This window comes from Procambarus clarkii, chromosome 61 (genome assembly GCF_040958095.1).
Source record: "Procambarus clarkii isolate CNS0578487 chromosome 61, FALCON_Pclarkii_2.0, whole genome shotgun sequence".
In the NCBI taxonomy this organism is placed as follows: Eukaryota; Metazoa; Arthropoda; class Malacostraca; order Decapoda; family Cambaridae; genus Procambarus; species Procambarus clarkii.
The window spans coordinates 13,118,607-13,145,157 of record NC_091210.1 but is presented as its reverse complement, the minus strand read 5'-3'; the positions used below and the strand labels follow the sequence as shown (position 1 = coordinate 13,145,157).

General features: G+C 40.6%; 1 protein-coding gene and 3 long non-coding RNA genes across 31 annotated transcripts in view; 2 read left to right on the top strand and 2 right to left on the bottom strand.

The window, feature by feature from the left end:
• Positions 1-3,331, top strand: part of Glut1 (Glucose transporter 1) — a 384,143-nt gene extending 380,812 nt beyond the window's left edge. For all 18 annotated transcript variants that reach the window (XR_011223425.1, XR_011223422.1, XR_011223424.1 and 15 more), the window contains one exon: positions 3,073-3,331. Coding sequence is in view for 14 of the 18 variants with exons in the window: in XM_069307832.1 (XP_069163933.1) it covers positions 3,073-3,167 (95 nt within the window). In the remaining 4 variants the exon portion in view is untranslated. The remainder of the gene's footprint in view (positions 1-3,072) is intronic.
• LOC123774408 (uncharacterized) lies at positions 1,070-10,514 on the bottom strand. Its single transcript, XR_006774942.2, has 3 exons — positions 10,184-10,514; positions 6,260-6,531; positions 1,070-1,696 (listed from the first exon to the last, which is right to left on the bottom strand). It is a non-coding gene; the product is annotated as an uncharacterized lncRNA (long non-coding RNA).
• Positions 10,515-13,143: 2,629 nt separating this feature from the next.
• On the top strand, positions 13,144-21,763 carry LOC123774405 (uncharacterized). 9 transcript variants are annotated; one of them, XR_011223416.1, is made up of 7 exons: positions 13,185-13,283; positions 15,306-15,369; positions 18,724-18,835; positions 19,948-20,052; positions 20,688-20,756; positions 21,000-21,080; positions 21,604-21,763. It is a non-coding gene; the product is annotated as an uncharacterized lncRNA (long non-coding RNA). The 9 variants fall into 9 exon arrangements; XR_006774930.2 differs by having other exon boundaries at positions 13,188-13,283; positions 18,724-18,861; XR_006774935.2 differs by lacking the exon at positions 13,185-13,283 and adding an exon at positions 14,690-14,705 and having other exon boundaries at positions 18,724-18,861.
• Positions 21,572-26,551, bottom strand: part of LOC123774406 (uncharacterized) — a 38,355-nt gene continuing 33,375 nt past the window's right edge. For all 3 annotated transcript variants that reach the window (XR_011223420.1, XR_011223418.1, XR_011223419.1), the window contains exon 5: positions 21,572-21,698. This is a non-coding gene — a long non-coding RNA (uncharacterized lncRNA). The remainder of the gene's footprint in view (positions 21,699-26,551) is intronic.

Sequence of the window (26,551 nt, the reverse complement as noted above, 5' to 3'; positions counted from 1 at the left end):
GTATTTCATACTGTAGCACACTGTAACATGGCACTTATCTGCATTTAATTCCATCTATCATGTGTTGCCCTTTTCACATATTTTTTGCTAGGACTTGTATTCTTTCTAGTAGCTTAGCATCATCTGTGAACTAATTCATAAAACTGAATCCCATCTGGTAGATCACATATATATAGATAATGAACAGTACCAGCTATAAAGGCTTGCAGTACTCTGCTAGTGATGTTTCTCATTTTGGGTACATTCCTAATTTTTCATCTATATCAGCAGTCTGCCTGTCATCCCTCCCGTGTTCTTCGCTTCCAGAATAACTTCTTGTGTGGGATTCTATCAAATACTTTTTATTAGGTTCAGATAGATACTGTCAACTCTTTCCTGTAAGATTTCTGTGACAATCATAAAAACTAAGTAAATTAATTACACAGAACCTTCCAGTTTGAAAGTCATACTGCCTGTCTGTTATTATGTCATATATTTCTATGAGTATTCTACCTATTTGGTTGGTTTCAATTACTTTCTTTAATGATTTAACTACCACACTTGTCAATGATATAGGTCTATAGTTTAAAGCTAACTGGTGGGTTAGAAACCACTCATTTAGTCTTCTGTTACCATTTTTGAAGACTGGACCCATGTTTCCCCTTTTCCATATGTCCATGCTTGAAAAATAACTTGCAGTGGAATACTTAGCTCAAGTGCACATTCTTTTAGACCCCAAGGTGAAACTACACCTGGCCCAACTGCCAAACTCTTTGAACAGTTTCTCTACCTTGTCTCATAGGTCATGCTCTATTGAAGTTCAGTGTGTGTGAATGGTTCTCTAAAACAAAACCTTGTTTTGTATAAACACACTTTGAACTGTTCATTTAGGGTTTCAACCAATTGATTTTAGTCTCTCGGAATCTGTTTCCATTTCTTAATCTCTGGATTTTAACTTTTCCATGCAGTTTGCTTACGAATTTATAGGCTAGTTTTACAGTACTGCTATTCTCAAAAAGCTTCACAGACCAGGCAATCATCAGGGAAGGCTGGCCATAGGCCAGGCTTGCGGGAGAATAAGAATTCAAAATCGTTAATAGGTAATCTCTTCTCACTGCTGTGTAGTTTTGTACAAGTTTGTAGTGCTGGTATGCATGTGGATTAGATCTTTCTATATTCCAATTTTTTAGGTTTTGTTATCTCTGGCCCCTCACTGTGTGTTTGTGTGTGTGTGTGTTTTATCGCTGTTAAAAATAATACCCTTCAATATTGCTAATATGTGGCAATTTCATATTCAGAACTTTATTGGTAACTCTTAGTTTTTTGTTTATAAATTGTTAGTTACCGCTTGAACAAGTGCACAGTTCAGTTGTTGAGGAATCAGAAGATATATATATATTTTTTTGTGGGGGATGAGGAAGGTCACTCTCTCAAAGTTTCTCCTAAAGCTACATTACATTATAATATTATAAGATGTATGGTGTGTATGAATAATTGAGTTTTCAGTTCCATTGCATATGTGTATATGTACGAGGGGACTTTATAACTTAAGCCAGAAGGCAGTTGTAATAGTGGTGGTGGCGGCAGTGGGTGAGGTCCATCTGTTATGGAGCACTGTCATCTCAGTGCCTGGATGTGGTTGGCAGAGCAACTCATCCTAAGGTATAGATGGCACTGCCTCCCAGGCCAGGCGTTTGGTGGCACTGCAACCGACACCCTGAAATAAAACACAAGCACTGTTTAAGAGCATGGGTTATTGCAGAAATGAAACTCATGACATATATACAAGTATACATTCTGCCATTTTCAAGAATGTGATGGGTTTCAGAACAATGCATATCCAGTTATATCTTAAATTACTATACTTTGTACCTGGATGGTGTTGGTAGTTGTTCAAAAATTCTGGAAAAGCAATACTGTATCTAGGAAAAACCTAAGTTATACGAAAGCCTTATTCAGATTTCTTTGTGAATGAACCGAAGTGAAAAATATCTTACAACTGTACATTGCTTTACAGCCATATTAGCACATCCTGATAATTACTTGCATATTAGTTATAATTTATGATTAATTTGAAGTTGGAAGATGGACAATTTAAGACTTGCATCACATTTATTTAAATTATTAATGAGGATATGCTTAATGTGTGGATTCGTAAGTTGGTTTGCTTGAACAATAAGTCATATTATGTTTGTATTGCAAAACAATGTCTGTTATTAATTTGTGATAGAAGAAACAAATTATAATTATTCTTTAAAAAACTTAGACATTTTACGAGAGACATTTTACGAGAAAAGAAAATCCATGGATTACTAAACATGTAATGTTACATCTCCAGTTAAATGTGAACTAATTCATTGGCCAGGTAATGTGATATTGTGCCTCATTGTGGCTGGTATAGTAACTTTGTAACAATTCTGCCATCTCCATCCAGGCTTTAACGAGGCAAAATTTGATAGATGTGCACAATAGAACCCATGCTCCGTTAGTTACACAATCTGTTCCTGCGTGTGGGCTGTAATGCACCAGGTGCCTGAAATAGGTGAATAATGTGTGAATCAATACGGTATGTGATGTGGGTGGCAGTGTAGTCTAACTTCGGTGTAGGTTTGTTCTGCCAATGCCTTACACCCAGAAGAATGTAGTAATCTTGCCAAGACTAATGCTCCATGGAACACCTATGATCCAAAGTATTATTAATGTTTCTTATAAGTGGTTATATTGTCTTTCTATAAGACATTCGAATGTTGACAGTGTGAATGAAACTGTTTGGTTCCCTGCGCTCGCCCCCGCCAGGGATGATCCGCCCACCCAGCTTTAGTATGTCTCCTGTAGCCACCTTACATGGTCACTGGCGATCTACATCAGTCTACAGGCCCATTACAGTGTTGGTACTTGCCAGCAAAGTAAAGGGAAGTGTGGTGGGCAAGTGATGGTGGTTGTAGTGGAATAACAGTCAGACTGAAGAGTAGAATGCTTGTTTGCTGGCAAATCTTGCCCTGCTGTTGTCACCTGTCACCAGTGGCAAGTATTTATGCAGGTGAGCTAGCTGCTTGCTTCACTACTGATGTTCTGATTATTTCCATTTCACAGCTACTACCACCCTAAAAGGTCATCATCACTGGAGTGCCACAAGCAGCAGGGCAGCGTGGCAGCGGGGGCGGCGCGGCCCTGCCCTTGCTCACTAGCGCAGTGGAGGCATGCTAGGCTACTCACTGCCACAGTGGAAGTGTGTACCGTGGCATGCTTACCAAACCTGATAGTACTGATACTGCGCCCTGTTTAAAGGCTACATTACCCACAGTTTGTAACCTGTTACTGAATAAACATTGTATGTTCTTCTTTCATAGAATATTTGTTTATCTTACATTCCTCAAATTTTTCATTCACTTATAAACCCAGCGTTGAATGTAATGTAACATCAATTTCTGGAGAAGCCCAGGTGGTTTAAGTCCCCCATCACCTGCCGGAATGCATCTTTCCCACCACACAGCCTTGCACAACTTTTGCCTGCCACACGCACCCCATACCCCCTCCGCCAGCTCCCATCCCCTTTTTTTGGGGCAGGGGGAAGGTAAGAGAAAAGAAAATGGAGAGGCACAGGTAAAGGGAAAGTTTGGAAATGGGAATCAGAGTATGAGTTACATAGCAAGCAGGCTGTCTGCCTTTCCCCACCATTCTCATTAAGTCTGCGGACGGTGTAGGCTACTCTGTTGCTTTTCCTGACATCACCTATATGTGTCGCCTGCCTCCAGAGACTAGCATCTTCGTGGCAGAACTTTATGCTATTCTCTATGCTCTTCGTCAACTGCTTTCTCGCTGTCAATCCTCCTTTGTGGTTGTTGACTCTCACAGTGCCCTCATGGCTCTGGAGTCCTTTAATCCAGTCCATCCGGTAGTAGTCGAGATTCAACAGTGGCCGTTCTACTGGGTTCCCAGCCATAGTGGTGTCTTTAAATGAGCATGCGAACACTGCCGTTAAGGAAGCTAACCGCCCTTGTCCCATCTCCCATAAAGGAATTTCTTATTCCGACTTTTACCCAGTTATTCATTCCTCCATTCTTGCTCGATGGCAAGGTTGTTGGTCTTCTGTTACTGGTAACAAACTGTGTGCTCTTAAGAGTAGGGTGTCCCAATGCCCTTCCTCCTACCACCGTAACCGACGGTGGGAAACGGCTCTGGCGAGGTTGCGTATTGACCATACACACTGAACTCACGGGCACTTAGGGGAGTGCCGCCCTGCTCCTTATTGTCCAAACTGCATTGTCCCTCTTGCGGTCATGCATATCCTTGTTGAATGTCCTGACTTCCAGGACACTCGTGTGCCTCGCTTTCCGACTGTCCCTCGATAGAATTCTTGGTGAATCGGATACTTTTGATATCTTTCGCTTTATGCGTTTCTGTTCTCATATTGGCATCCTTAGTGATATTTAGCGCCCTATGATTATTCTGCACATTTGATGGTGCTAAATACCCTTCCTGGCTTGGTACTTTTGTTAATTACTTCCTCATCCCAGACCTGGCTGCCACCTCATAGCCCAACCTTTCACTCTTCCACAACCACCTCTAATTGCCTGTCCTCCACCACCCCACCCCCATCAACCGCCCACATTAAGGGCTCCCCAAACACACCCGCCTGGCCCATCCCCACACCCACTAGGCTAACAAATGCACTTACTATTTCCATGTCATGATCTTTCATACTTAACTTTAATAAAAACTAATAAGCATTCTTTGCCGTCCAAGTGGCAAAGTTACTAGCTAGTTACTTACTAGTTACTAGCCAGACCCAGCAGTGTTTATATAAACATATGCACAGCTTCCACTGTTCATTATTACATAGTGTACTATAGAAGAAGCCTTTTTTTTAATTACTCAAATGAAGACAGAATATATTGAACATGGTTTCGGTAATGAAGGGGAAAATGGTGAAGTGTTCCACTAAACATTATGTAATATTATATATATATAATATATATAATATACACATACAGTACATACATACACATTGTATATTGTGCTTTATGATAATTAAATACAGTGTGTACTGAAAATGGTTTCAGCAATAAAAATTGTAAAGAGTAATTTAGACCAAGGGAGGGAAGATGGTGAAGGAGAGGGAAGATGGTGAGGGAGAGGGAAGACGGTGAGGGAGAGGGAAGACGGTGAGGGAAGACAGTGAAGGAGAGGGAAGACGGTGAAGGAGAGGGAAGACGGTGAAGGAGAGGGAAGACGGTGAGGGAGAGGGAAGACGGTGAGGGAGAGGGAAGACGGTGAGGGAGAGGGAAGACGGTGAGGGAGAGGGAAGACGGTGAGGGAGAGGGAAGACGGTGAGGGAGAGGGAAGACGGCGAGGGAGAGGGAAGACGGCGAGGGAGAGGGAAGACGGTGAGGGAGAGGGAAGACGGTGAGGGAGAGGGAAGACGGTGAAGGAGAGGGAAGACGGTGAAGGAGAGGGAAGACGGTGAGGGAGAGGGAAGACGGTGAGGGAGAGGGAAGACGGTGAGGGAGAGGGAAGATGGTGAGGGAGAGGGAAGACGGTGAAGGAGAGGGAAGACGGTGAAGGAGAGGGAAGACAGTGAGGGAGAGGGAAGACAGTGAAGGAGAGGGAAGACGGTGAAGGAGAGGGAAGACGGTGAGGGAGAGGGAAGACGGTGAGGGAGAGGGAAGATGGTGAGGGAGAGGGAAGATGGTGAGGGAGAGGGAAGACGGTGAAGGAGAGGGAAGACAGTGAAGGAGAGGGAATGTAATGATGTTGATGGTTATACTGGTATTGGAAATATACAAACAAGATAATTAAACTATTGCAGTGCTTTTTACTTCATTTAAACTCTTGCAAAAAATATATTCATGCATCTATAATTTGAAAACATGAATCGTAAATTGCTATGGAATCTATAAATCAATTTCAGGACCAAAGAGCCAGAGCTCAACCCCCGCAAGCACAACTAGGCGAGTACTACAGTTAATGTAGTAATGTTGAATATGTAACTTAATAATCCAGAGAAAATGTAAAAGGTTTTTGCAAAGGTAAACAAAATTGTTTATATCAGCATGATGCAGTTAACATAAAGAGTACTGTACTGTATATACAATAAAAACCAATTTAAATTATTTCTAGTACATTCTATAACAAAAAATATATTATTACAGTACCACTATTCATAACCTATAATGTCTTATAGGTTATAATGAAACATCTTACAGGTTTGTAATTCATACCTGAAAGCAACCAGATATTGCAAAATGTAATACAAAATGTTAAATGTAAACATTCATACCTGAAGTATAACCTGGAGTGGGTTCTGGGAGTTCTTCAAAGCATGGCCTGGCTAATCTTATGATTACTCGATCTAGAAGGCTGTTGCTTGAGGCAGTCTGCAGGACCTCATATCCAATTAAATTCTCCATACCCCTCCATAGGTGAGTTTTCTATCCAAGTTCATACTCCGGTGTGAATGTAAAACAGCGTTCTTTCTGCCTTCCTTCCCTAATCATCCTGGGACATAGATCAGATGTCCAACCATTACTTTAGCAATTTGCTTCTCTGAATCTGAAACATAAAATATAAATTATCTATTAGTGAATTATCAAAAATTAAATACTGTATTTGTTTCCAGCCACCACTTGGAAGCCATGAAAAACCATGTCATATTTTTTTTGTTTAAAGAATTTCGAAGCCTTGGCAAAACCGCCCCGAGCCTCTGCAAACCACACCAAGCCTCAGCGAACCGCTCAAAGCCTCATCGAACTGCCCTGAGCCTCGGTGAACTGCCCCAAGCCTCTGTGATCCAACCTGAGCCTCTGCAAACCGCCCCGAGACTCACTGAATTGCCCGAGCCTCGGGGAGGAGGATCCAGGGGAAGTTTTCCTGGACAGTAAGGCAAACAGATTAGAGGCAAAGGGCCACCATTATCCAGAGGTAAACTAGAGACCATCCAGGCCCCATGGGGCTTCAACTAGAGACCAGGCCCCATGGAGCTTCAATATCACCATAAGAACAGCTCAACCATGGTAGGATAAGTTCTCCTAGTTTGCAAACCTGAATTTTCCTGAGAGCCACTAACGTTGAAACCCACTACTTTCCCCCAATAGGGTTTGGATTAACAGCTTCCTCCCTAGGTAAACACTTCGATGATGTTAGTGCCTTGATTGAAACTATTGGCAACAAATTCTCTTTTATTATACTTACTGAAACATGGTTGAAAGAGGATACTACTCAACTCTTTAACATGCCTAACTACTCAGCAATTCACAACTGTCGTCAACTTCAGAGAGGTGGTGGCACTGCTCTTTACTACCACCAAGAACTAACATGCTTAAAAGAAATTAGAACTAGAGACTGCTATGGGGAGTATATCTTCGCCAGCTTCAGAGTCAAGGGTGCCGAGTCTGTCCTGTCTGTGGGTGCAGTCTATAGAATTCCCAACCCTGATGTGTCTGGATTCAACTCAAACCTTAGAAATCTAATACTTGATAACAGACTGAACAAAAACCACCTAATTATCGCAGGGGACTTTAATATTGACCTCTGCGAGCCAGAACACCCTACTGCTGTTAGCTTCCTCAACTGTATGAATTCCTGCCTCCTCATACCCTTAATCACTAGACCTACTAGAATCACTGATAGCACTGCCACGACTCTAGATCACATCTGGACCAACATAACCTCTCCGCTTACTTCAGGTATTATCACCGATAGCACTACAGACCACTACCCCACATTTCTCTTAACTAACATTAGCAAACCACCTCTAGAAACAAGGGAGTTAAGCTTTAGGCTGCACAATGAAACTGCTATAAACAATTTTATAACTGCTGCTGATAATGTCAACTGGGAGTCCGAGTTAGGTAACATAGGGGACATCAACCTAGCAGTGCAATCCTTTCTACAAACAACTCTTAGCCTTTATAACACCCACTGTCCTAGGCTTACAAAACAAGTCACAAACAAAAGGCTTAACAATCCTTGGCTTACAAAGGGAATACTGAAATCCATTAACAAAAAACACGACCTTGAGAAGAAGTATAGGTTAGGAATTGTCTCCAAAGAATTCTCAAAGAATTACTCATTATTGCTATCTAAGATAATTAGACGAGCCAAAACTAATTACTACGAAGATAAATTTACTCAAATAAAGAGCAACATTAAACAAACTTGGAGCACAATTTCACAAATATTGGGATCAAAGAAATCTTTAAATAACAAACCGACTCTCCTGTCTAATAACGATGGTCAGCTTTCAGCCTCTGATTCTGCTATTGAGTTTAATAGGTTCTTCTCTTCCATTGGTTCATCCCTTGCAAATGATATTCCATCTTCCAGTACTGACATTAAGGACTATCTTTCAGGTAACTATCCACAGTCTCTGTACCTAAAGCCTATTAACTCCACTGACGTCAATGAGATAATCCTTTCCCTTAAAACCAAGTCTGGTGCCCTTGAGGAGATACCAACTTTAATTTACAAAAAAGCCTCCAGATCTTTAGCCCCTGCTATTGCTTTGCTCTTCAACAAGTCACTTGAACTCCAAACCTTTCCAGATATTCTAAAAAAAGCGAGAGTAACGCCTGTCCACAAATGTGGTGACCCCACAGATGTTAACAACTACAGACCTATATCAATCCTGCCAAACTTGTCAAAAAATTTTGAAAAACTTATATACAAGCAGCTTTACTCATATCTAGCCAAACTCAATATACTTAGCCCTTGCCAATATGGCTTCAGACCCAAAAAAAGCACTAACGATGCACTTATTAGTATGCTTAACTCGATTCATACAGCTCTTGATAAAAAGGAGTTCCCTGTTGGGTTATTTGTGGACCTGCGTAAAGCTTTTGATACTGTCAACCACCATAACCTTCTTCTTAAATTACATCATTATGGAGTCAGAGGACACTCCCTACAATACCTCGAGTCCTACCTTACTGACAGGCTCCAATATGTTTCTGTGAATAATACAATTTCTCCCACCCTACCCATCAACATTGGTGTTCCTCAGGGCAGCATACTTGGCCCTCTCCTCTTTCTCATCTACATTAATGACCTTCCAAATGCCTCCCAACACCTCAAACCAATTCTATTTGCTGACGACACAACCTTCATTTACTCCAGTCCTGACCCTCTTGCTCTAAATGCCACAGTAAATACTGAGCTAAATAAAGTCCATCTTTGGCTAACTGCCAACAAACTCACCCTTAACATTGACAAAACCTTCTATATTCTGTTTGGCAATAAATCCTCTAGTCTTATAAATCTCAAAATAAACAATACCCAAATTTGTAACAAATTAGATGGCAAATTCCTTGGCATTCTCATTGACCACAAGCTGAATTTCCAGGGACACATTCTAAATATATCAAAAAAAGTTTCAAAAACTGTGGGCATTCTTTCTAAGATCAGATATTATGTTCCACGCCCTGCCCTGGTGACTCTCTATTACTCCCTTATCTATCCTTATCTCAACTATGGTATTTGTGCTTGGGGTTCTACTACCCAAAATCACTTACGTCCTCTATTTACCCAACACAAAGCCGCTATTAGAACAATATCCAACTCTGGCCCCAGACATCACTCGGTACCCCTACTCAAATCTCTTAATATGTTAGATATTAAGTCACTGCACATTCTCTCATGTGTATTATACATATATAAAACGCTAAACTATAATGCCAATCCTGATCTTAAAAGCTTCATAGAAGGTTGTAACAGAACCCATGAGCACCACACCAGAAATAAATACAGTTTTGATATTCCTAGAGTACGTCTTAATCAAACTAGAAATGCTCTGCAAATCAAGGGGCCCAGAATGTGGAATGACCTTCCCAACCATGTTAAAGACTGTACCTCTCTCAACCAGTTTAAGATAAAAACTAAACACTACCTAATAAATTCCCTGTAATCTACCTCACTCCTCTATTGTCAACCCATGTCTGTTATTTTCTTTTTTTTTTTTAATCAACACTGTTTGTCAACCTATTGTATTTGTGCTGCTTTTTCAGTCATGTTCCCCCTTTTTTTTATCTTTATTTGTATTTGTTCTCAACATCTTTTATTCTTTATGCTCAATTAGTATTAAGTTCTAGATATTAATGTTTTCTTGCCCGAAACGCATTGCGTAATAGTGGCTTTAGGCATTGTATGTACTAGCTCTATCTATATATAAATCCATTAATGTAACATCACTTGTATGTATATACCTTACCTGAATAAACATCTGAATCTGAATCTGAATAAACTAGAGGTGTGCGTACCACGTCCCACGATGACGCTGGAGCCGGTAACTAAAATCCTGTCAAGAGTAAACCAACCCATCCCCGAGGCTGACCCCACGTCATCGACATATACAGAGGATGACATCCAACCTAACACAGCTACCATTGCTGTATACAAATTGTTGTTTAAACTGATGGTGGACAACCTCTTAAGTAACTCCTTAGCGACTTACTCAAGACACTCCCCAGGCTGACTAGCCACAAACCCCAACCACAGGCACTATGAGTAAGATATATTCCCAGCTGTCCAAACCTCCCACCGGACTAAAAAAGAAAAAGACCAGCTACTTTGACTTGACGGTAGAGCGACGGTCTCGCTTCATGCAGGTCGGCGTTCAATCCCCGACCGTCCACAAGTAGTGGGGCACCATTCCTTACCCTCCGTCCCATCCCAAATCCTTATCCTGACCCCTTCCATGTGCCATATAGTCGTAATGGCTTGGCGCTATACCCTGATAATTAAAATTAAATTATTTAAATTTACCTGAGGGTCACGAGTGACTTCGATGAGGACAGGTAAGCCGGCGGGTTGTCAATGGTCCCCCCATTTGCCCTGATAATCTTTTCCAGCTGTATTTCAAAATCCAACAGAGTTTTGGCGTTTACGGCTTCGGCGGGTAGGCGGTTCCATGGGTTTATAATCTCGTGGGTGAAAAAGGCGTCTCCTGTTTTTGGTCCACCATTGTGGCTTCTTAAGCTTGAACCCTTTACTCCTCATTTGTGTTGGATATCCAATGGATAGAATTCTGGTTGAATCAGGATATTCGGTATCCACTGGAGAGAGTCCTGCCTGAATCAATATGTTGGACGTCCACTGGAGAGAGTCCTGCCTGAAACAGGATGTTGCATGTCCACTGGAGAGAGCCCTGCCAGAATCAGGATATTGGATATCCACTGTAGAAAGTCCTGGTTGAATCAGGATGTTGCATGTCCACTGGAGAGAGCCCTGCCAGAATCAGGATATTGGATATCCACTGTAGAAAGTCCTGGTTGAATCAGGATGTTGGATATCCACTGGAGAGAGTCCTGCCAGAATCCGGATGTTTAATGTCCAATGGAAAGAATCCTGCCTGAATCATGATGCCAGATGTCCACTGGAGAAAGTCCTGCCTGAATCATGATGTCCACTATGAGGAATTTGCCCTAATTATTTTAAAATCGCCACCTCGGCGAAATCGTCATTTTTCGCAAAACTCAAAATCAAAACTAGCCATAGAATCGTTTTCAAAATGCTACTATTAGAATTACCGCACCTCTGGACGTTTCTTTCTGTTAACTCTTTCTTTGCTAATTTGCAATATTAAGGCTTTTACACATATATTTACCGAGATACAGCCAATTCAAATATCAAACATATCATCATGTTTTCTCAACATATTATTTAGAAAAATGAGTTAATGAGCAAGTAATAATAATTATAATGAGCCTGATAATAATTGGATATTAAAAAATTATGAATTTCTTTCTTCATCATTTATGTAGATACTTTTTTATATCTTCAAGCCTATAACAGCCTACAATCACTGTGTAGAAAATTTCTGTCTACAATGTCATCAGGATGTTGGATATCCACTAGAGTGAGTCCTGCCTCAACCAGGATGTTGGATATCCACTAGAGTGAGTCCTGCCTCAACCAGGATGTTGGATATCCACTAGAGTGAGTCCTGCCTCAACCAGGATGTTGGATATCCACTAGAGTGAGTCCTGCATGAACCAGGATGTTGGATATCCACTGGAGAGTGTCCTGCCTGATTCAGGATGTTCAATATCCACTGAAGAAAGTCCTGGTTGAATCAGGATGTTGGATATCCACTGGAGAAAGTCCTGCCTGTATCAGGATGTTGGATATCCACTGGAGAGAGTCCTGCCAGAATCAGGATGTTGGATACCCACTGGAGAGTCATGGTTGAATCAGGATGTTGAATCTCCACTGGAGAGAGTCCTGCCAGAATCCGGATGTTTAATGTCCAATGGAAAGAATCCTGCCTGAATCATGATGCCAGATGTCCACTGGAGAAAGTCCTGCCTGAATCATGATGTCCAGGTGTTTACTGGTTCGGTAACAGGATTGTGGATTTGTAGAACCATTTACCGCGTAAAGTGGAGGTGGGGTCCGTTAATTGTTTAAAGCGTGGGCTGAACAATACGCTATGCGTATTAGTGGCTTTAGGTATTGTATGCACTAGCTCTATAAATCCAACATTATGTTTGTAACACATCATCTATGTATGTACTTTTCCCGAATAAAAATTTTAATTTTGAATTTGACATGTATGTGGGTGGGATATTGCGTGGTTATAAATAGGAGATGCCTCGTATGGGCCATAATAGGCTTTCTGCAGCTATCTTTAGTCATATGTTCTTATGTATTAGGTGATAGGAAACGTGCCGAAGCTGTACATGCCAAAACTGTTAAATATTAAAATCCAGCTTGAAAAACTCATCACGGTAAATAGGAACAGCCTCGTATAGGCCAATAGGCCTTCTGCAGTTACCTTAATTCTTATGTTCTTATATAACAATGATGTTATATAAGAATATAAGGTTCAGGTTCATGATACAGGTTCAGGAGCTTGTACACCAATTGATGGACAGCTGAGGGGCGGGACCAAATATCAAAATCAAAAATCAAAATCAGAATCAAAATGTTTATTCAGGTAAAGTACATACATACAAGGTGAGATACAAACATTGATGGATTTATTGATAGAGCTAGTATATACAAAGCCTAAAGCCACTATTACGCAAAGCGTTTCGGCCAGAAATAGTCGAAGCTCAGCCCCGTAAGCACAACTAGGTGAGTCCATTGGCATGACCATTAGGGTGTGCGCCATCTATATTTTGACAGCAGCACTACACATTAACCCCGCGTTATTCTATATCCAATACATGAGTGTTATGGTCAGTTGCTAGTCTATATATGTTTCTGGACAAAGTAAGTGATGTTAGGCTTGTTGCGGGCCAAGATCGGTAGTAACTGTTTGACTTGTGTTGGAAGAGGATGTGTCGGCCAGTGTGGTAGACTAGCGGGTAAGTAGCGAGTCTTGTAGCTTTTTAAAGCGCGTCTTTGTAATTCATTTGTGCTAATAACCAATTTTAGGCTGTTTAGTTAGGTTTTGTTTGAGATTTATTTAATGGGTGTCGCTAGTAATATAAAGGGGGGGAGGGAAATTGTGTGGATAAAAGTAAATTACCTGTGTAAGCTACATACGGTTTGAAGACTCTTAATCTGATTGTTTTGAGCTTTTAAAAAGCCTCTTCAGCAGAGGCCGGCCCTTTAATTACGCCTAACGTGTGGCTGGAGTTTTTAAGTGTACTTCTCGGTTAAGGACAAAGACAAAAGGTCGTGTATCGAATAGATTAGGGAAATTGAAATTGAAATAAGTTTATTGAGGTAAAATACACAAAGGGATGAGGTAGCTCAAGCTATTCTCACCCCGTTCAGTACATCGTGTTAATACATACATAGACACACATCACAAACAATAAACGTGTTACCAAACATTCTGAGATAAAAATGTACATTTCCTCCTTCACAAGTGGTATGGTATCAGACGTGCACAAATACTTTTATGACCTAGTTATACGGATAATTCAACAAAATATTAGTCTTGGTGCGAAATTCTTATCTCTCAAGAATATCATCCTTTCCTTTGTGACACATCCAGGCTATTTGCTCAGGAACAGTCCTTATCTGTTTCTATATACATTAATCGACGGACAATAAAGAACATAATGGGCAAGGGTGTGAGACCTTAACATACCACATAGTTTACACTTCGTGTCATTATCATGAACGCCTATCCCATATTCCCAGTAATATTTGTACCCAAGCCTGAGCCGCATGTACAGTCACTCCAAGCATTTCTCCATTTACCATAAGTGAAATGGGTGTTTTGACTCGCATACGTGTAGTGTTGCATGGTTAGACTTCTCTCGTACATTATCCCTCTCCTCTCCACTCCTGCCTGTGCCTGAATATTTCTGATTTTGCTTCTTATTTGTCTCGTTGTGAATTCACATTCAATGTCAATTTGTAGTTTTGATGTAGCACGTTTGGCCAAGTCATCCGCCACCTCGTTGAGCACTATTCCAACATGAGATGGGATCCACATGAATTTCACTGACCTTTCAGCTGTATCTCGGTTATTGTTCTCTTACAATCCTCAACTATAGACATGAAGACTGGGTTTAGACTGTTTAAGGACTCCAGTGCTCCTCGGCTATCTACAAATGCAAACATTTTTGTCGTCATGACGTACTTCCTCCAAACACGCCAGAATGGCCTGCAGTTCAGCTTGTGTGGATGATATATAATTACTAAGCCTGAGTTCAATTATCCTGTCCAGTCCCAAACTCCGTATATTCCCTTAATAGTTGTAGTACAGACAAACGTTCAAATTGCTCTTCTTGATGTAACCCCCAAGCTGTAGGCTGCTGTTATTTTAAGAGGTAATCTTATTTTACTTATGGAAAACTGGCCACTGTAATGATTAATCTCTACTCGATATACAGGCTCAATAGTCTCTGTAGTAAATATACTCTATTGACAATGAAGTACACAAGTCTTAGGTGATCCATTGGCTGAGGAAAATCAAAGTTCATTGAAATAAATTTATTGAGGTAAAATCCCACAAGGGATGAGGTAGCCAAGGCAGTTCATAACTTGTCCTTATTGGTAGTTCAGTAATTTTTTAGCTAGCATGTTGCATAATAAAAATTAAATGGTTAAAATGTTCATTGCACACACCATAATGGCCGTCAGATGTTAAATGTCAGACTAAGGGGTGAGATTAGTGGTAAATGTGACATTGATCAGTGCAATGTTACTAGATTCTTGAAACTTTCCCTTGCATGGTCAAATTTATTATGTAATCATTTTAATTTGTATTTATTGGTTTGGTGTGCAAATGTTATTGCAAGTTTCATAAACATTTCTAATGCGACTTGTTATACTGAGCACTTTATGAATATTAAAGTACCAAAGTTCATAATTTGTAAGCTTAATAGTAACAAAGTATACTAAAATGTGTTAATATTTTCTCTTGACAGGTGGAGACGCATTATCTGAAATGGCTGTTGCAATGTATTGAAATTAAATTTTATTAAACTCTGGGTTAGTTGAAGTCTATTATTGTAAATAGTGATGAATTGTGGTATTTTAGTTGTTTCTCTAATTTTATTGAAACGAGCTTTTTCAGTGTTTTGGAATGTTTAATAAGGTTCTTGGCACCATCTGTGTCTTGACTACAAATTTACTTGTTACTAGATTATAAATATATTGGTGTTCTGGGCAGTTTACCTTGTTTGAGCAAAAAGGTGATGCAAGGCAGTTTTTTCCCAACTTGGCTGTAGTTGTTAAAGCCAAACGTAACTTAACGTAGGTTGCAAGTTCGTAGTGTGGTGCATGGGATTGAAGGAATAATCACCGCTCCACATTGATAAGATAGATTCCTGTTGCATTGAAGTCGGCAAGTTGAATAAATGTTTTGGAAAATATTGTAGTTATAATATTGTACAACATTGTGTTAATTAGAATAATGATCATAACTTTGTGAAAGGGTGGTTATTATATTGGTTTTCAATTTTATAATTACTTTATTATAGCAAATGTTTGTATTTGAAGGTAGTTAAAATCTAATTTATATATTATCTGTTGGTAATATAGTCGCCAACATCAAACTTAAAGTATAAAAGGCATTATAGTAAGTCTTTACCAAAGTTCATGTATATTAGGATACTTAATGTAGGTGTACATAAGCTAAAAGTTGAAAAAATGTTAATAGAACACAATTGTATAGATTATCATTGCCCATACTGTAGATAGTGATAAGTTTTCTACTAAATGAGGTCCCCCCTTCCCTTTCTGGCCGTCGTTGTCGTGACGTAGAGTAGAGGGGGGGGGGAGGGGGGGATAAACGCACAACTCGGATTAGTTTCACTTCACATCTGCAAGGTGACACTTTCATAATTTCGCATTCAATGATCTTGTAATATCGACACATTGGTTTTTAAAAACAAACCTCACTTTTGATAGTATCACCTTTTGATAGTATCACCTTTTGATAGTAAGACCCTTCAGCCACCTATCATTCTTGCTGGTGCCAGCTGGTGCCCTGTTAAAGAGTACATCCCCCCCCCCCCTCTCTCACTCATTGTAATAAGTGAGGCAAGTTCGAGCACGGTGCCCTCAAATGCACAAGTCTTCGTTTCTCTCTGCCCCATGTGTGGGGACGATAGCCGCTCTAAGACGATTGCTCATATCCCCCGGGCTCGCTACCTGAATTGCGGCGAGGCCCACCCTACATTCTCTCACGTGTATCGACTCAAAGCTTGAAGTAGTCCTTAACTTGAAACACCAGGATCATTTGACTTTTCCCGAGGCAAGACACGGTTTGCAGTGTCCACCCCCTTCACTGGCTTATCTTATGCTCGCACGTTGTTCTACCTCTCGTCCTTCCCACCTTTGTCCCACAACCATTTCTAGGCCTTGGACCCGAACATGCCCACCACCTTCCCTGTTCCTTTACGTCCTGGGTCGGAAGGTGTATCTCGTGAATCTCCTTCTGGATTCCCCCCCCTCTCTTTTTCCTACCCTGTCTGCCAAGTCATTTCGTTTTCCCTGATCCTTCCTGTCCCTCCCCACTACCTCTTGGCCCTCCACGTTGCCTGTCTGTCCAGGCTGATGTCCATCATCCTCCCAGCAATCTTGATGTTGTTCACTCCCATTCTTCACTTAAAGACCCTAGTCAGTCGGCCAGTACGCTGTTACTGGAACACCTGTCCGTCAGAAACGTAAGCCTGGCTCCTCTCCATCCTCCTCCCCCTGCGGGTAAGGAAAGACAGCATTCCTTTCTTCCTCGCCCCCTAACTATTGCTTACTCCCCATTTTATTGGTTGGGGCCCCCTGTCCCTAATGTGGAAGTTTCTTTTGGCCCAATTCCCTCTTGGTTGCTGACCTAGAGTTTCTACCCCGTATCCTCCTGGCCTTGACAGCCCCCTCTCCCTGAACCCTGTCAATCTGCCTCTAGTGTCCTGCTCTTTTTGTTTTTCCCTCCATTCTTACTAAGTTAACCCATGGCCCGCTAAACCTTATTCTGATCTTTAGCTTTTTTAATATGCTGTGTTATTTACATTTGTTTCTTTGTTCTGTTGCTGTCCTTTTATTTTTTTTATGTCAATTCTTCAATGGAATATTCATGGGTTTTATGCTAACTCCCATGAACTCTTGGTTTTGTTTAGGTTTCACCACTTTGTCTCTGGGAGCCGATGCTTGGTGCTCGTCGTGATAACTGTCGTGGTTATTCCTTTCTTCCCCTTCCCCTCCCCCCCCCCCTTGATCTTGCTGGGGCCCATAACTATATTGGTCTCTTGATTCGTACTGATAATCTGTCCTACTGTTTCCATGTCCTATCCATTATTTTGCTGGCCATGTTTTTGAGTAAAATGTAGTCTGCTAAATTTTTCCCCAAAATGTCCCTCTTTCCCTTCCTGATGTCAGGAACCTCCTGGACTCCTTAACAGAGCTGGTGTTCCTGTTGGGTTATTTAAACTGTCGACATACCCTTTGGGGTGATGTTGACACACCCGAGGCGGCCTTCTCGAACCATTCGTTCTCTTCCCTGAATTCTGGTGAGCCCACCCCATGTGGACTGTGACTCTCACTTTCCTGTCTTGATCTTTCTCTGATCGTCTCTGTACTTGGATATCTCCTGGAGGGTTCATAACCTCCATAAGTGACCATTTCACCATCCTTGTTTTCCCTTGTCTTTTCACCCTCCCCTCTCCTTCCCTAGGTGGCAGTTTGCCAAAGCTGATTAACATAAGAACATAAGAACATAAGAACAAAGGTAACTGCAGAAGGCCTATTGGCCCATACGAGGCAGCTCCTATTCTATAACCACCCAATCCCACTCATATACTTGTCCAACCCGTGCTTGAAACAATCGAGGGACCCCACCTCCACAATGTTACGCGGCAATTGGTTCCACAAATCAACAACCCTGTTACTGAACCAGTATTTACCCAAGTCTTTCCTAAATCTAAACTTATCCAATTTATATCCATTGTTTCGTGTTCTGTCCTGTGTTGATACTTTTAGTACCCTATTAATATCCCCCCGGTTATGTCCATTCATCCACTTGTAAACCTCTATCATGTCACCCCTAACTCTTCGCCTTTCCAGTGAATGCAACTTAAGCTTTGTTAATCTTTCTTCATATGAAAGATTTCTAATTTGGGGAACCGATTAGAACCTATTCACCCTCCGTGCTACTGTGACCTCTCCTTACCTCTTCCTTGCACCCTCGTTTTCATTAGTCTTGGATGCTACCCTCTATTCCTTGCTCTACCTCCCAGGGCACACGGAAGTGCGTTCCCTGGACTGCGGATTGCTAGGGTTGTCGGCTGTAAGTGTGCAGCCTGGAAAAGACTGACGCTGGCAGATGGCTGATTCTTATATTTTTTTCAGAAAGTGCAGTGGCCTGTTGGACCACCTGGACAGAGGCGCGAGAGTTGGAAGTGTTTCCACCATTACGTCAGATACTCCTCTGCCGCAGATTTGGAAGATTTCAATATTGTGGGCAAGCTCATTCCCTATGACTAGCAGGTTCTTCACCTCTGTGGTACTCTGGTGGTGGAGCCAGTGCAGGTCACAACCGAACTGGGTTCTCACTTGTTAGCTGTGGTTCTAATCTTCAATTTTTCCTTAAACACGTTCTTGAATCTCGTGCCTTAAACTTCCACACTCGGGGGTACTACATAGCCTTCCCGGTTTGGTGGGTTTTATAAATTTTTACTAAATGAGGTTTAAGTTTTTTTTTTTTTTTTTTTTTTAGATATATACAAGTTATTACATTCTTGTACAGCCACTAGTACACGTAGCGTTTCGGGCAAGTCCTTAATCCTATGGTCCCTGGAATACGATCCCCTGCCGCGAAGAATCGTTTTTTCATCAAAGTACACATTTTACTGTTGTGTTAAACAGAGGCTACAGTTAAGGAATTGCGCCCAGTAAATCCTCCCCGGCCAGGATACGAACCCATGACATAGCGCTCGCGGAACGCCAGGCGAGTGTCTTACCACTACACCACGGAGACTGCAATTCTTTAGTTCTAGAACTCTAGAAGTTCTTTAAAAGTGGCAACAAATGGCAAATACATTTAGATGTGTGTACAGTTTGCTTATCTATTTAAAATTAAATCCCATTTGATCCGCAAGCAAGAGTGATTTGGCATGAATCCTGGGCGAGTAACTGTATCATCTGTTTAACGGTGTAAAATTGGTACCTAGTTAAATTTTTAGTGTTCTGGGGTAACATGGAACAAAGTTATTGGCCTAAATGGTACGCATGATTGTGGCTGTACAAGAATGAAAGATCTGTCGTATTGTTTTTTTGACATAAATAGCAACAACTCTAGAGTTTGCTTGGCATGTTTAAAATACATGTTACCAAAGATATATGGGGGAGGGGGATCGTAAAGTATAAATTTGAAATACGAATGTTGTAGCATATAAACCTTAAATGTGGACTTCAAAGTGCTTTATCTTCTAATTTATAAATTAGATATGGTGGGGGGGGGGGGGGGAAGTAGATAATTTGTTAGTGTAACTTTAAAATTAAAAATTTTAAAGTTAATAAAAATGAAATTGCTATGCAAAACCTTATTAACCATATTTAATGTTCCATTGACAGGTTGTAGAAGGTCCTTCCAACATAACTTCAGGAACAGTTGCAGAACAATCGCTGGAAGTGTTAAATGCTACAGAAAGTAGCAGTTGTCAGAATTAGAGGGCCAAAGTAAGTTTGTTTAATAGGTAAAATGTGTTTAAATATTTAGGTAAAAATTATGTAATGAAATTGTGAAGGGGCCTTGAAATTGGGTAAATTGAAAGTAGTTTAAGGCCTTGACTAGTAGGTACTATATCCTAAAGTTAATTCTTGCAAGAATTGTGCTTTGAATAGAATAAATGGGACTTTAAATTTGTGAATGTAAAGTTGGGCACTAACTGTTAAACGGCATAAATTTGCAAGTTAAAGATTTTATGAAATGTTTTATTTAAATCTTAATTTGTTTGCTTAACTTCTGGTGTTAAGTTGGCTGCATGGTTCTTAATTATTTGGCTAGAAGTCATTCATTTATAAATTACACAAATCACAATGTGATATTTCTAATGCACAAGGGCTGTGATGAGGGGTTCAAACTTAAGTTGGAGTATCCCAAATGTGCTTTAAGACTGTGCCACAACATGGTAAAAGAATCCCAACTGGGAGGTCTACCGACATCATGGATTTAATCTACGTTTGTAGCTTAAAAGGCTATGTTCATAAATTAATCATTTAATGATGGTGTAGTACACAAATTAAATATTGACTGGTAACTGTACTTCAACTTAGTTTATTTATTTGAAGCTTAAATAGATATTGTCTTTCAGAATATTGATGGGAAAGTCGAACTTCAGCCCTGAGTTTGAAGGTGTTAATTGCTTGACATTCTGAATTAGGTGAGTGTGGTAGTAAACATAACTTTAACAATCACTCATTATGGCTGAAGATAATCTGAAATGATGCTTACATGTAGATAAAATAAATTGCTGACTTCAATGTACTTATGGTTAGTCAAACTAAGTTTAATGTTTTTGCTTGATTAGCATTAAAGGAGAATTCTAACAATCTTAATTGTAAGATTAAAGGAACCTGCATATGTAAAATCTTGTTTAACAAGCTAATTTGGGTAAATGTTTCAGGTGGTATGGAAGATTACAATGTCATCAAAGCATTGACTGGCTTCAGTGTGGTTGTTCTACTCTGCAAATCTACGAAAGTTGGTATGTGGAATTGAGTGTTTTAGCTATGTCAACTAATTAATTTACTTTCTTTCATCTAGTCCATTTATAGATGTGTACCAAAGTCCTACTGTTACAACCTGCAGGGATTGATGCAGTTTGTACTGATCCTACCCCATTTCATAGAAGGGGACCAGGCAGTCCTGCAGATTTCCCTGGCTTGGCTTTTTCAGGGCCCTGCTCTACTACCCATTGAATAGATGGACTAGAATTGCATAGGTGTAGGGACCCTTAACAATGGTTACATTGTTAATTCTCACAGGGCTTGTTTGCTGAATGCATCTAAAACTTTAGTGCCTGGCATGCATTGTGTTGATGGCACTAAAGTGGTGGATGTAATGCACCCATTCAGGGAACAAGCTCTGCAATAAAACCAGAGGAAGGGATAGGCCTTGCTGAGCCTATCTTAAAAGATAGGCTGTTAGGGGTTTTGGTGCTTCTAGATAGGTGTTAGTGTTAATAAAATGAGTGTCCCTGTTTGATATACTTTATTTTTGCTTTACAGGTGGATGTTGTCCTTGGTACTCTGGTTTTCCCTGGCCTTTTGATGATCTTTGAGTCTTCAGTGGATTGAATCTAGGAGAAGCAGCTTGCCACAACCTGAAATAGACAATAGTCAATATTAATGTTGCACTGTAAACTATTAAATAAATATTGCAATGAAACTATACTGTACTTTATCCTGAAATTAGCAAAGATTCTATCATGCTGGAAATTACTGATTATTCCTGATGCAAAGAACTTGTGAAATTTATAAATAACTTACTAAGAGTGAAAAATTGACATTACTAACTTCAGTTTTCTGCCAAACTGGATTAAGCTGATAAATCTAAACTAACATTACTAATTTGCAAAGTATCTTAATTTTACACTTGACTAAAATTAAACTTAATTGTATGGACTATATTTAAGGCTAAGCAACATCTAAACATTGAAAGATTAGTGGAAGTGTTGTAAAAAGAAATATGTTGACTTAAATGTCAAACTAAAACATCTATACAATATGGATTTTCACCAATACCTTACTAAATGCCAGACCTGGAACACTGTGGTTCCAGTAATCAGAAGTTAATTATAATGGGCTAGATATTAAAACTTGATAAAGTATGAAACTACCTATTGTCAAAAGTAAAATCCAACTCTGAAAGTTCTAGTATAAGAAAAACAATATTAGACATGATCAGTCTGCCTTATTATTTCCTGGACTTTGATATGTCCTACCAAATATTTTGACTGAAAATTTCATTATTCACACCAGACATCCCATAACCACAAATGTTTCAAGCTGATGAATAGAAGTAATTAAGGATAGTAGTGTATTATACACTACCTGTAAAAAGTACCATAAACTGGAAGAGCCTTACAAACTAAAATTTATAATTACCACATGCCTAGAATTTAATCTAAACTTAAATGAACTCTCAGCCAAAATTACTAAAGTTAAAAGATGTTCATAACAAGTTTATCTAGATTTCAAATATTGCTCAAATCTTCGAAATAACCAACCACAAAACTGTCAGATTAGTTTCACCTCGCATCTGCAAGGTGACAATCATTCAATGATCTTGTAATAACACATTGGTTTGTTAAAAACAAACCTGGTCACTTTTTTGTGGTAACCAGCTATTCAAACAAGACTTCTGGTACACATGTCACTTGCTTGCTAAAGCTGTTGATAAGGTACCATATGAAAGAATAGGAGGGGAAAAACAGGCACAGAATCAATGGTAACAGTCAAATTAAAGCGTCCTAAACAGAAATGACTGGAAAATTTTGCGAGATTCATACCACAAGGGTCTAAACCTTATAAATCGATGACATCAAACACCAAGATTTATAGAGTAAAAAAAAAACCAATGATATCGAGGCCTTACAAAGATCTACATGAACTCTAAAAATGGTTACAAGACTGACAAATTCTTCTTAATATACAAATAACATTGTTCTGGCTCACATGCAAGGTTTTACAATCCATATCACAACTACCACATTAACATTACAACGAAATAGAACGATGAAATAAGGACCTTCGAGTATGAATCCATCATTCACCAAAAGTTGATGCAGTGAAAGGTAAGGTAATTATCAAAAGAAGGCACCAAACCGAGAAGGCTACATAGCACCCTCAAACTGCGAAATAATCAGAGGGCGCTAAATATCACCAAGAATGCCAATACGAGAACAGAACGCATAAGGCGAACGATATCAAAAGTATCCGATTCACCAACAATTCTATCCAGGGACAAGTGACCGCGAGGGGCAGTCGGAAAGCAAGACACACGCACATCCTGGAAGTCAGGACATTCAACAAGGATATGCACAACTGTACGAGAGACAACGCAATTTGGACAATAAGGAGCAGGGTGGCGCTCCATTAAGTGACCATGAGTTCAGCGAGTATGGCCAATCAGCAACTTGCTAGAGCAGTTTCCCACCGACGGTTATGGTGGCAGGAGGAAGGACACAGGGACACACTACGTTTGAGAGTACGCAACTTGTTACCAACTACAGACGACAAACAACCCTGCCAATGGGCAAGGATGAAGGAATGAATAACAGGATAAAAGTCCGAGTAAGGAATACCTTTATGGGAGATGGGACAAGAACGGATAGCTTCCTTAGAGGCAGCATCCGCATGCTCATTTAAACAAACACCAATATGGCTGGGAACCAAGCAAAACTCTACCGATTTAAATGTACTAGAAATAAGAAACAGCCAATGTTGAATATCCATGACCACCGGATGGACAGGATTAAAGGACCCTACAGCCATGAGAGCACTATGAGAGTCAACTACAATCACAAAGGAGGATTGACAATGAGAAAGCAAGAGACGGAGAGCATAGAGAACAGCATAAACTTCTGCTGTGAAGACGCTAGCCTCCGAAACGAGGCGACACATATAAGTACGGTCAGGAAAAAAACAGTAGCCCACACCGTCCGCAGACTTAGACCCCTCGGTGAAGATGGAAACAGAGTGGGAGTGCGAAGAAAAGTGCTCAAGGAAAAGGCGTATCAGAACCCTAGGAGGGGTAAAAGCTTTAGTGATGCGGGTCAAGGAAGTACAAAACTTTGGAAGGGGTACTCTCCACGGAGGCAAGGAACAATACGAGGAGAAACATTAGAAATACGAACAGAAAGCGAGATAATCGGACAGAAAGAGGGAGGTGATGAAGATGAACAGGAACCACTGGAGGAGTCAAAGTTAAAGCACGACAGAGGTGAGAGGAAGGATGTTGTAAGGACCACGCAAGATAGCGAAGATAGTAGCGATCACGGCGGTCCTGGAGAGAGAGAAAGCCAGTGTCAACATACAAACTGAGGGCGGGAGTCGAACGAAAGGCACCAGAGCTGTGTGGGGAAACTCCAGGCAGCTAATCTCTTTATTTAAATTAACTTTAATAAGATAAAGTTATGTCTTATTTATTTTTCTAAGTAAGAATTAATTGAGTGGACTGTATATACTTGTAAACTGCCTGAAATCTTCTTACACACTAATGGGAGGGACAATTGGTAGCCTAAACCACTTTGTTATGGCTCCTTCTTAAACTACCAATTGTTTACTTTTTATTATTATAATACTGAAAGCGGCGGTGAGTCACATTTTGCCCACAGCCCCCAGCAGTTTGCAAAATATCCCAAACATCCCAATATCGAGGCCTGAGCCATATTTTGGAGCCAATTTCTGGCTCTCTGCACGTATTCGCAGTTTGAAATTACAACTTTTTTTACCGAACATATGCCAAGTGCTGAAAGCGGCGGTGAGTCACATTTTGCCCAAACCCCCCTGCAGTTTGCAAAATATCCCAAACATCCCAATATCGAGGCCTGAGCCATATTTTGGAGCCAATTTCTGGCTCTCTGCACGTATTCGCAGTTTGAAATTACAACTTTTTTTACCGAACATATGCCAAGTGCTGAAAGCGGCGGCGAGTCAAATTTTGCCGAAACCCCCCTGCAGTTTTCAAAATATCCCAAACATCCGAATTTCGAGGCCTGAGCCATATTTTGGAGCCAATTTCTGGCTCTCTGCACGTATTCGCAGTTTGAAATTACAACTTTTTGTACCGAACATATGCCAAGTGCTGAAAGCGGCGGCGAGTCACATTTTGCCCAAACCCCCCTGCAGTTTTCAAAATATCCCAAACATCCCAATTTCGAGGCTTGAGCCATATTTTGGGGCCAATTTCTGGCGTTCTGCACGTATTCGCAGTTTGAAATTACAACTTTTTTTACCGAACATATGCAAAGTGCTGAAAGCGGCGGTGAGTCACATTTTGCCTAAACCCCCCTGCAGTTTTCAAAATATCCCAAACATCCCACTTTTCGAGGCCTGAGCCATATTTTGGAGCCAATTTCTGGCTCTCTGCACGTATTCGCAGTTTGAAATTACAACTTTTTTTACCGAACATATGCCAAGTGCTGAAAGCGGCGGCGAGTCAAATTTTGCCGAAACCCCCCTGCAGTTTTCAAAATATCCCAAACATCCCAATTTCGAGGCCTGAGCCATATTTTGGAGCCAATTTCTGGCTCTCTGCACGTATTCGCAGTTTGAAATTACAACTTTTTTTACCGAACATATGCCAAGTGCTGAAAGCGGCGGTGAGTCACATTTTGCCCAAACCCCCCTGCAGTTTTCAAAATATCCAAAACATCCCAATTTCAAGGCCTGAGCCATATTTTGGAGCCAATTTCTGGCGTTCTGCACGTATTCGCAGTTTGAAATTACAACTTTTTTTACCGAACATATGCAAAGTGCTGAAAGCGGCGGTGAGTCACATTTTGCCTAAACCCCCCTGCAGTTTTCAAAATATCCCAAACATCCCAATTTCGAGGCCTGAGCCATATTTTGGAGCCAATTTCTGGCTCTCTGCACGTATTCGCAGTTTGAAATTACAACTTTTTTTACCGAACATATGCCAAGTGCTGAAAGCGGCGGTGAATCACATTTTGCCCAAACCCCCTGCAGTTTTCAAAATATCCCAAACATCCCAATATCGAGGCCTGAGCCATATTTTGGAGCCAATTTCTGGCTCTCTGCACGTATTCGCAGTTTGAAATTACAACTTTTTGTACCGAACATATGCCAAGTGCTGAAAGCGGCGGCGAGTCACATTTTGCCCAAACCCCCCTGCAGTTTTCAAAATATCCCAAACATCCCAATTTCGAGGCTTGAGCCATATTTTGGGGCCAATTTCTGGCGTTCTGCACGTATTCGCAGTTTGAAATTACAACTTTTTTTACCGAACATATGCCAAGTGGTTAAAGCGGCGGTGAGTCACATTTTGCCCAAACCCCCCTGCAGTTTTCAAAATATCCCAAACATCCCAATTTCGAGGCCTGAGCCATATTTTGGAGCCAATTTCTGGCTCTCTGCACGTATTCGCAGTTTGAAATTACAACTTTTTTTACCGAACATATGCCAAGTGCTGAAAGCGGCGGTAAGTCACATT